Below are 10,269 nucleotides of genomic sequence, written 5' to 3'. Positions count from 1 at the left end.
ATCCTCATAAGGCCAGTCTCGACTTCTGTCGTTTCGAGACTCCCGAGATCAAGATCGATATTGTTGGAGCCCAGTACTTAGCTAAGTGTCCAGGGCTGCGCTCTGAGCGCATCCTTGCGCCCGATAAGATTAGGCTGGGGTCTGGGAATAGATGGGAGGCTTATCTGGTGCTCCTACGTGTACTTCGGTTCAGTTGGCTTCCTCACGTGGACTTCATCATGACAGGAAAGTCGCCAGCCCATGAGCATATACGATACGGTCTATACGCTAGATAGTACACATCAATGATGCCAATGACGCCAACGAACCATCACGATGCTCCAGTCCTCTTCGACCGAAAGAACCCACTCAGGGCTCCCATCAGTTGAGGCAGCCCCTTCTCGTGACTATCACCATTCATACCGCCCCGAATCCACCCAGGAAGCTTGCCCCGGATCCTCTCCGTTCCATACCTGCGATCCACAAGTACGATGGCTGCATAGTCACCCATGTGCCTGATGGCCCGCCCGATACTCTGGTTGACGGCTCGCATACAAGCGTTCTCGTAAAAGTCCCTAGCCGCCTGTTTCGCGACCACCAACGCCTCGTCTCTCGACATCTTCGTCGCGCCGGCGGGATCCGTCAGTCGTTGGACAGTCGTGGTCTCGATGTATTCCGTCTTGGCCTTCCATTCAGGAGAGTTGATGTTTGGGTATGGCAGACCTACGATAATGACGCAGCGGCCCAGGCGATCGGAGAAGTTGATGCCCTCGCTCATCTTACCGCCTACTACACTGAGTAGCAGGGCACCTCGAGGTTTGGGTGGCGCTCCCGGTTTTCTGTCGGTTTCATCACCTAAAATGGCTTGGCTATACGCCTCCAGCACCTCGTCGCTGGATCCGCCGCGGGTTTCTTTGAATGCCTGTTTTCTTTCCTGAAGGCGCTGCCAAATTGACTTGGGCTCCCCAACAGTCCGGCTATCCCAAATTGCAACGACTTCATCGAGGTACCCATAACTGGGGAAGAACACGACCACACCATCAGGCACGACGTTGCACATGTTCAAGATGGCCAGACCCAGCTGGCTTACCATGGCCTTGTCAGCCCTGCGCTGGAAGCTGAACTCGAATGTGGAATTGGTGTCCCGATTTGGGCCGGGCTGTGTGCCTGCCAGGGTCCAGACACAGAGGTTAGAGGGGGGAATGACGTGCCCGCAGCTGAGGGTCGTAAGTTTCGAGGTGGAAAGATAGGGAAAGAGATGGTCCTTGTAGTCGTCAAATGGAGACATAGTGCCGCCGGCGAGGATGACCGCTCTGGCGCTCGTGGCGATGGTTGAGAAGGCGTGCGTTGGTGACAGTAGCAGGTAGGAAAGTTGGATATCTGGCGGGTTCGTAGTGAGCTTCTCGTAGAAAATGCGTCCCTCGGAGCTAAGGTTGGTGAGAGATATCAGGAAGGAGGATAGTATGTGGAGGACAGGCGTGGAAGATCTCGGTGATGCCTTGACGTGGCCTGCATCGGAGGCTTCCTCTTCGACATGGGCTACGTAGCTCTCAATCTTGTAGGCGAGTTTTGACTCCTGGATGTACTGAATCAGGCGGAACAGATTGATCTGATCTACGCCCTTGCAGCGGAGGAGAACTTTGGAGTCGACGATGCCCTGGGTACTCTGCAACATGTTAGTCAACGCAAACAGAAGGCCTCAAGCGTTGCGACTTACCTTGGCCTTCAATTGCCCGTCCATCCACTCGCTGAGACCCTCGACGACTCTGCCCACCTGCCCGACCATGACTCGGTTCTCTCCCTTTAGCTTCTTGCCAAACTTCTTGACGTAGATACCGAGCATCTGTCGTGCCCTCCTCAGCTCGCTCAGCTTCACCTCGGATGCATATACGTTGGCTACAGCGTCCATGATATTGTGCGCCTCGTCGACAATAACAACGTTGCCCTCTAGCTTGATGCCGAGTGCATCTCTTGCGTTCTTCTGTAGCAGCAAGGGGTATGGTAAAGTGACGATCTCGGCACCAGCAATCGCCGCGCGTGATGCATAGTACGGACAGATGGACAGCTTCTTCCCCAGATGATACAGGTCTTCGATGTCAGGCAACGTGGCGTGGGCGGTGTCCCTGAACTGATGCGTCTCGGCAATATTATCTTCTTTCAAGACGTGAGGGCACTTGTCCTTTGACTTTGGCTTTTGGAGTTCCGCACACCGGTCATTAATGGCGGATAAGCTGCCAAGGCGCGATACGGAGGGGTTGATGCAGAGTTTCTGGCGTGACGATAGGGGCAGGTGTTTGACTGCTTCTTTGGCAGGGTGGTCGTCTTCACTTTGGCGTCGCACGATCGACTGAGGTACGGATGATGGGAAGGATGGTCGTCGCAGTTCATGGATGAATTGGGTGAGTTGCGAGTGCGTTCTTGATGTGTAGTATATCTGATGTAATTCATGTTACTATGGTACCCGGCAACAACAGGGGCACTGCGCACCTTGACTCCGTCCTCGACCTTGTCCTCCTCTTGATCGGCGTTGAGACTTCCCAAGCCGAACCTGGACAGGATGTCTTTTGTCTCTTTGCTCAGACCACTCATGGCGTCGCCGCCATTGGCCGACCCGGCTGCGTCTGGCTCATCAAGCAACCATTCGTCATCCTCCTCAACTTCGAGAGCACGAGGCTTCGATCTCGAGGGGCCATCGTCAAAGCGGCGTCGCTTGGCGCTGCGAGCTTCAATAGCCTGTTCTTTTTGACGGATCTGTTCCAGCTTCTTCTCTCGCTCTTCCCAGGTGCGGGCGAGTTCATCTCTTTTCCGGCGCAGCATTTGCTCCACAATCCAGTCGGGCTCATCCTTGAAGTCGTCCATGTTGACTTTGAGGGATGCCTCGTGTTCCTCAACACGCTGATTCCGCAACCATGTTAATGAAGCGCAAATGAGCGAAAGCGATTTGCCCTAAAAGAGGTGTTAGCACCTGGGTGTCTAGAAGTGCTGTTGATCACTTCTCACCGTGCCTGTTGGGCTCTCAAGGATGCCGACCTGTCCATTTCCCTGCTGCAATACGCCATAGGCCGCTTTCATGAAATCAGTCTGCACATCATAAGGTGTGTAAGGATGGTTGAAGTCAATGCCGTCCGGGACAGTCATGTCACTGGGGGCGCTGTCCGCCATGACGAAGTGACATCAGAGATAGGCAAGCAAGCGCCTTGAAGCCCTAGGAGCGAGCTATTACGTGATGAGAGTCAGGCCTCGGGTACTCCGTTTGAAACTAGCATCCAAATATTCGTGGGTACAGTATTTTGAGTGTCAGATCGTCGACGAACGTACACGCATTTGCGGGATGCAAGTGCTCACGGTTGCCAGGTGCATTGGCCAGCATCAAAAGAAAACATACCAATCAAGCTCACCTCGGTGAGGAGGGAGCATGGACCAGTCCTGTCTAAGGCAAAGGTCAAGAGCTCGGTGAGTAATGGACTGGGCTGGATGCAGCAGAGTGGGGTCTTGGGAAAAACTGAGAGGAGCAAGCGAGAATGCGATGCTGACATAATACCCTCATTCCTAGTCCAGAGCCAGGGAAACAACCTTAGGGCTGGCTGCCCTCCGCCCCGCCAATTGCCCGAAGCTCTGCCGCCAGCCTGCCACCACCACCATCACAAATTTCCTGCTTGCGAACTTTTTGACAGGAAGTTCCTCAGCGATACTAACCACCAAAGTCGACCACTCCCACAGCCGACGCCATGCCTACCCGATTCTCGCGCACCCGCAAGCAGTACGTCTACCAATCCCGCTCCGCTCCGACTCTATAAATCTGGTCTTTATCCCTTGTCGACGGTATCGCGCGCGCGCAGTCTATTTCGATGGCTTGACACGGCCAGCGAACCGTCGTGAGGGATGGGAAGGATGAAAAAGAAGGAACACATACAATGATGTCTTTTTTGGCGTTATGCCATGCAGGCGCGATGGTTCAGAGGGGGTTTAGCATGTTGAAAACAAGGGCGTCAGCATTGCTTCCCCAGCAAAAAGGAGGTCATCACACTACTTCTGGACTCTTTCCTCTCCGTGGAAACACGCAGAGATGTGAGGATAGGACTGGCGTGGTACCACCAACTCTGCCATTCTGCGATCCTGGGAGAATTGTCTTCGTTTCCAAATGTACCCGGAAGCTGACTTTCTCTTTTTCTCTCTGTAGCCGCGGACACGTCTCCGCCGGTCACGGACGTGTTGGCAAGCACCGCAAGCACCCCGGTGGTCGTGGTCTGGCCGGTGGTCAGCACCACCACCGCACTAACCTCGACAAGTACCATCCCGGTATGTCCTTCTACCTCTCCGAAGTCATCATGACCGCTTTGCTAACTCGCTCTTCCAGGTTACTTCGGTAAGGTTGGTATGCGTTACTTCCACAAGCAGCAAGCGTACGTTCCCCAATCCTGATACCCCAGAGATCCCATCTAACACCTGTGCAGCCACTTCTGGAAGCCCGTCATCAACCTGGACAAGCTCTGGACCCTCGTCCCCGCTGAGAAGCGCGAGGAGTACCTCGCCGGCAAGGGCGACAAGGTCCCCGTCATCGACCTCCTCCCCTTCGGCTACTCCAAGGTCCTCGGCAAGGGCCGCCTCCCCGAGGTCCCCATTGTCGTCAAGGCCCGCTGGGTCTCCAAGCTGGCCGAGAAGAAGATCACCGAGGCCGGTGGTGTCGTTGAGCTCGTCGCATAAGTTCAGTCAAATCCAAATCATACCAACTCTTGGACGGATGATGTGCAGCACTCTTTGGGGGGTAAAATACAATGATGGCTACATGAGGTAGTCACGGGTCATCAAGCGGACGGCGTTCTGCGAATGTGTCACCCGCAGCTCAAAAGCTTTGCGGGTGCACGGGAAAAGGGCCAAGGAAAACGGTTCTTCATTTTTACATAATGATCCGACCTCCAAGGAGTTTGACGAATAAAAAAACGAAAGGCTCTTCCAAAATCAAAAAGTTCATGGCTTTGATGATATCCAGGGATCTTATGTTTAGTGGCGTGTCGGGTTTTCCATAAGGCGGACGGGATACGATTTGAAATGGTATTACTTTTTACGTCTACTCGTCTCGTCTTGTCTGTTGTATATGCGTGTTCCGTGTGTCTTATGCCGTTCAATATGATGCAAGCTTTTCCCAAGCCCTTGCCTCTCCACCACCTTCAGGCATATGCCTACCTCTGTACTCCCAAATCCCATATGTTCGTCCAGTTTTTGTACATATACATGTCTGACTCCATCAACCATCCATTCCTCACTTAGTGTGGCCTAAAGCACTCACCATTGGTATCGAAATTTTTCTTTTCCTTTGGTGTCAAAAAACATTATCATTACGCCTCTAGCATATCCATCTCATCGTCATCGTGATCCACCTCCACCGACTGCTTGGGCTTAGGCTCCCGTAGGAACTCGTGCTCTAACGCATCCTTGGCACTGATGCGTCGAGCAGGATCGAGCTCCATGCATCGCTCTAGGAAATCGACGGCCAGCTTCTCCTCGTCTGTCAGGGGAATGCCAGGCTGACCGTCTTTACCGCCATCGGTGCGGCACGTAGACCAGAGAATGATCTTTCCCAGCGAGAATCCTGCGTTGCCGACGGTGGGAATGTTGGTCTCGAACATGCAGCCGTGGAGGAGGCCAGACTGCTTCATACGCTTGACACCAAAGATGGTGGCGATCTCAATCATGGCCTCGACGTCGTCGGCGCTGTTGAAAAAGGGGAATCGCTTGCTCATGATTGTCAAAAGGATAACCCCGGCTGACCAAATATCGATCTTGGTCGTCTGCTCGGTGCACTTGAAAAGCACCTCGGGGGCACGGAAACCTCTCGTGCCAGCACGGTTCGCCCTTCTGGACGGCCGAGTATCTGTCTTGGGGTAGCCCTGTTGAGGGCCGTTTTGGGACGCCGCGCTGTTGGTGATTCTCTGCTTGCGGACGTCTTTGCTCTCGTGGCAGAGACAAGGTTTGCTGTCAGAACCTTCGCGTTCAGCGAGACCAAAGTCGACCAGCACACCGCGTCGCGACTGAGGATCGTAGAGGAAATTTGTTGGTTTTATATCGCGGTGGAGAATCTTGTGCTCGTGGACAGCCTTGAGGGCGGTGAACAGGCTGCGGAGGTAGATGGCCATGTCAGAGACCTTCATCTGGCGGAAATAATCGCGGAAGTCCTCATGGCGGAAGTAGGGCAGTATGGCAATGACCTGATCCGTGGACCGGAAGGCTGTGATCAGGGGGCAGACGGCGGCACAGTTTCTGAGGTCGTGGAGGAGCTCGAGCTCGTTGAGGATGCGGTTGGGGCTCGAGGTGACGTAGATCTTTTTGATGGCGACGTATCGGGCGCGGCGACGTTCGCGGGTTACTGAGGTGTTGCTGGCGTTGGGCTTCAGAGGCGGGGATGTCCACTTTGCAGCGAGATTGTCCTTCTCTTCGAGATCCCAGCTGTTATCATAGAATTCGTATTGGAGGTCTTCTGCCTTGTAGACTGTCGAGAAGGTGCCTGCAGAGGGGAGCGGGGGTGTTAGTGAGAAACAACAGGCGGGGAGGGCGACATGAGAGTGACATACCTTCACCGATCCTCTTGATTAGGCGATATCTTTGGGGGAAACCGGGAAAGGTGTCTTGTAAACGGTCCATGTCGCGTTGGACACCCGTGTCGACTACCTCGTCTTCATCGGAGCTCTCGTCGGACGGATCCTCAACCTCGACGTCGTCCTCCTCGTCCTCGACCTCTTCGGTGTGTTGTTCGGACTCGGCCATCATCTCGGTGTCTTCTGTGCGGGCGTGGGGGGGATCTTGGTGGATTTCAAAGTCGTCGCGGCTGCGTTTGCGCGTGGCAGTGGCAGTGGCAGTGGCCATGGAGTGCTGCTGTGGTCTCGACTCTGCGGTCATGGGGCGGTGGGCCAATCGCACGTCTGCCGGGGCGGTAGAGGTGAGTGCCGGGGCATGGAAGGGAGAGGGCGCGCGTGTACGGTTCGAGACAGTGTCTAGGGCCGGGACTGTCGTTGAAGAAGCTTGGTATGTCTGTGAGTGATGGGTGCGTGATTGAGTTTGGTGATGGTGGTGGTGGTGTTGTTGAGAGTTTTGCTGCAGAAAGCTTTGGTGTTGTTGGTGTGGTGGTTGTGATTGTGTTTGTGGTGGTTGTGGAGGAGGAGGAGGGTGGTGGTGGTGGTGTGTCTGGCGGCTTTGGTGTTGTGGCGGCGGAGTTGGCGTTGGTGTTGTTGCCCAATCGTGCCAGTGCCAGGCCTGGACGTCGAGGGTCTGGCCAAAGCGAGTCAATTGATCGATAGCATCCAGGTTGGGTTGAGTGAGGCCAGCTGAGGAATCTCGCTGGGTCGTACACTGCGTCATCCGAGGCTGTGGTGGAAGGGAATTGAGAGAATGGTTTGTTGTATTATTCGGTAGAGTTTGGACAACAGTCGACTTCTTTGCTGTTCAAACGAATTGGTACGGCGACGTAGGTATAGCGAGGTAGAGGTACCTGAGGTCGGTCCTGAGATAGGTAGGTGCTCTGCAGTCTGCAGCTGCGGCGTACAAGGCAAGGACTGTGATGTACGGTGGTGTCTGGGTGTCTTGGGAGGTGACCAAGGGTATAATTGGACGCTTCTTGTTTTTTGAATTTCTTTTTCTTTGCATCTGGCAGCAGGTGAGCAGGTGAATAGATGAAGGTGGGAATCTTTTGGGATTTCTTTTGGTCTAGTGCGTCCCATATGATGCACGTCGGCGGGCTCTTTTTTCTCTCTGGGCTCTCTTCGCGAGGACGGCTATTCCGCACCCACACGAAGGCTATCCCGCACCCATACTAGGCCTCATTTAGTAGAAACTGGGGCAGCACAGCCTCAATATACATTTTAATAATAATACTACCACAGAAATCACTGCGTTAATAATTACGAGTTTATAACTACTTAATATATAATTATTTATTAAATTAACTATTATAATACTAAAATTACTACTATTACCTACCTAGGCTCGGGCTAGGCTAATTTTACTAGCTACTCTACGGCTAATTTTACTAACTACCCCCCTACTACTTACTATACTATTAGCCTAATTACCCTAATTACGGCTACAGTAGAGGTATTAACAAAGCTACGAAGTAATAATACTACTATTAATTTAATAAAAAGGGTACGTTATAAGGGTAGTAAAATTACTAAAAAGGGTACTACGGTAGTAGTTAAGGTTACTAAAGTCTCGCTATTTTAATAATTAACTTACTAAGCCGTAAGTTAATTTAGGTATTAATAATAAAAGTAATAGTATCTCGTAGTATATTAGCTAACTACTTATTAATAGCCTTAGTAATAGTCTTCTGCTTTTTCTATAATTACGTAGGGGCTAATATAAAAGTAGGGGTAGTACTTTAATACGGTAATAGGTCGTATTTAAAAATAGAGGGCTCTCTTGAGGTAGAATTATTATATAAGCTAAGGGTAATATTCTAACTTTAAAAAGGTACGGTAGGCCTACTATAGAGGGTATTATCGTTAATAATAATCGGGGTAAATTATTAGTAATTAATACGTAACCTAATTATTTCTAAGTTAACCTTACGGGTTACTTTACGGAGAGTAATAATTATAGGCTAAAATAGGGTAAAAAAGGTTAGTTAACGTTTTTTTAGTAAAAGTATTAATACTAACGTATTAGATCCTAATTTAATTACTAATAGTAGTTAATATTATCTTTTATAAATAACTGAGCTAGGTTACTTAACTTTAAATAGTTAAGGAGGTCGTAATAATATAGTAAGCCCTATTAGCTTAAAAAAGTATTAATATAAAAAAATAAGTACTTTATACAAAACTAATTATAAAAAACCTTATTAATAATACGTAATTAATACTAAATTTAATCGAGTACTTAAAAAGAGATTATTAATAAAAAATTCCTTATTATTAATATATTACTATAGCCTACTTTAATATAATACTTTTATTTACTTACTTCCTCTTCGAATTATACTTCTTTTATATAAACTATTTTAATAATAATAAGTTAAAGACTACTAAGATTAAAGAGCCAATTACGTAAATACGATTTTAATTTAATATAAGTAAATTTTATACATAACATAACTTTAAAACTATAATTCTATAAATAACCAACATAATAAATATAAAATTACTTATAAAAGGGTACATAAATAATCTCAAGGTATAAAATAATTCGGGGCTACGTAAGATTAAAAAGTTTATATAATATAGCCTAGTAATAATTAAAATCTTCTTTAGTCCTAGCGTAAACGTACGCACGCTAAGCTTTAAGAATTCTATTAAGTATTTACTTATACAAATTTAATAATAAAATTAGTATAATTAAGGGCCGCGGAGGTAGTAAAATTAATAAATTAATTAAAAGTAAATAATCGTTATTAACGGGCTACGTTAGTTAAGGTAATTTATAAATTAAAAATTAACCTAGCGGGCTAGCTATAAAATCCTTATTTTCCGTAATCTTTACTTAGTTAATTAACTCTTAAAAATTTATTAAAACTACGCTAATAAAATTAAGCTAATTAGAGCCCTCTAATTACTTTAGTAACTTACTAAGTAAATTAAATCCGGTACTTAGTAAGGGATTTTTTAGCACCGTTAAGTAAGGCTCGGAAATAACCTTATAAAAATCCTAAGTAGCTACGGATTCCTCTTTATATATACTATCCTATTTCTACTTAATATTTAATATTATATTTTTAAAAATATACTAAAAATAGATTTACTACGGTATATTTAAAAATACTACCCTTATTACCCTTTTTAGTATATTATTAAAGTCCATAATAATTACTTTTAGCTACGGAATTTTTCTTTTTTTATATACTAATTTTAACTAGTTTAATACTTATTTAAACGTTTTTATATCTTTACTTAATACGAAGTAAAAGGCTACGTTAAATATAATATAAATAGAAGTCGTACCGTTAACTTAAAAAAGTAGTATATTAAAGTAGTTAACTTATACTCTTAGTAAGTTTTAATAATTTTTAATTATATAATTACTAATTTTATAAGTATTATTTATTATAAGTAATTTAGGATTCTTTTTTTATATCTTAAAGTACTATATATACATTTAAAATATACTATTAATCCTTTTTATTATCGGGCTACGGTAAATTATTAAAAATACTATATTATCGTTCGTATTAAGCTCCTATAAAAAGATTTATATTAAAAAGAGCGGGCTATACTTATTTTATTATAGTTTTTATTAAGTATTCTTAACGTCGTACTATTTAATAAGTATACTTATAGAATTACGGATTTAAGTAGTAATATA

At 47.0% G+C, this 10,269-nt stretch overlaps 3 protein-coding genes across 3 annotated transcripts; 1 reads left to right on the top strand and 2 right to left on the bottom strand.

The window, feature by feature from the left end:
* Positions 1-310: 310 nt before the first annotated feature.
* On the bottom strand, positions 311-3,141 carry CCOS01_15083 (DNA repair helicase; the record flags this gene model as incomplete). The annotated part of the gene is made up of 4 exons (XM_060463225.1): positions 311-1,645; positions 1,697-2,413; positions 2,467-2,925; positions 2,980-3,141. 4 exons carry the CDS (start codon positions 3,139-3,141, stop codon positions 311-313), a joined length of 2,673 nt encoding a protein of 890 aa, XP_060306410.1.
* A 566-nt stretch (positions 3,142-3,707) lies between these two features.
* Positions 3,708-4,683, top strand: CCOS01_15082 (60S ribosomal protein L27a; the record flags this gene model as incomplete). The annotated part of the gene is made up of 4 exons (XM_060463224.1): positions 3,708-3,739; positions 4,160-4,278; positions 4,337-4,382; positions 4,434-4,683. 4 exons carry the CDS (start codon positions 3,708-3,710, stop codon positions 4,681-4,683), a joined length of 447 nt encoding a protein of 148 aa, XP_060306409.1.
* A 632-nt stretch (positions 4,684-5,315) lies between these two features.
* Positions 5,316-6,873, bottom strand: CCOS01_15081 (uncharacterized protein; the record flags this gene model as incomplete). The annotated part of the gene is made up of 2 exons (XM_060463223.1): positions 5,316-6,481; positions 6,549-6,873. 2 exons carry the CDS (start codon positions 6,871-6,873, stop codon positions 5,316-5,318), a joined length of 1,491 nt encoding a protein of 496 aa, XP_060306408.1.
* Positions 6,874-10,269: the final 3,396 nt, after the last annotated feature.

This window comes from Colletotrichum costaricense (genome assembly GCF_030867565.1).
Source record: "Colletotrichum costaricense strain IMI 309622 chromosome Unknown Scaffold_22.1, whole genome shotgun sequence".
Classification (NCBI taxonomy): Eukaryota; Fungi; Ascomycota; class Sordariomycetes; order Glomerellales; family Glomerellaceae; genus Colletotrichum; species Colletotrichum costaricense.
This window is presented reverse-complemented; position numbering and strand designations above follow the sequence as displayed.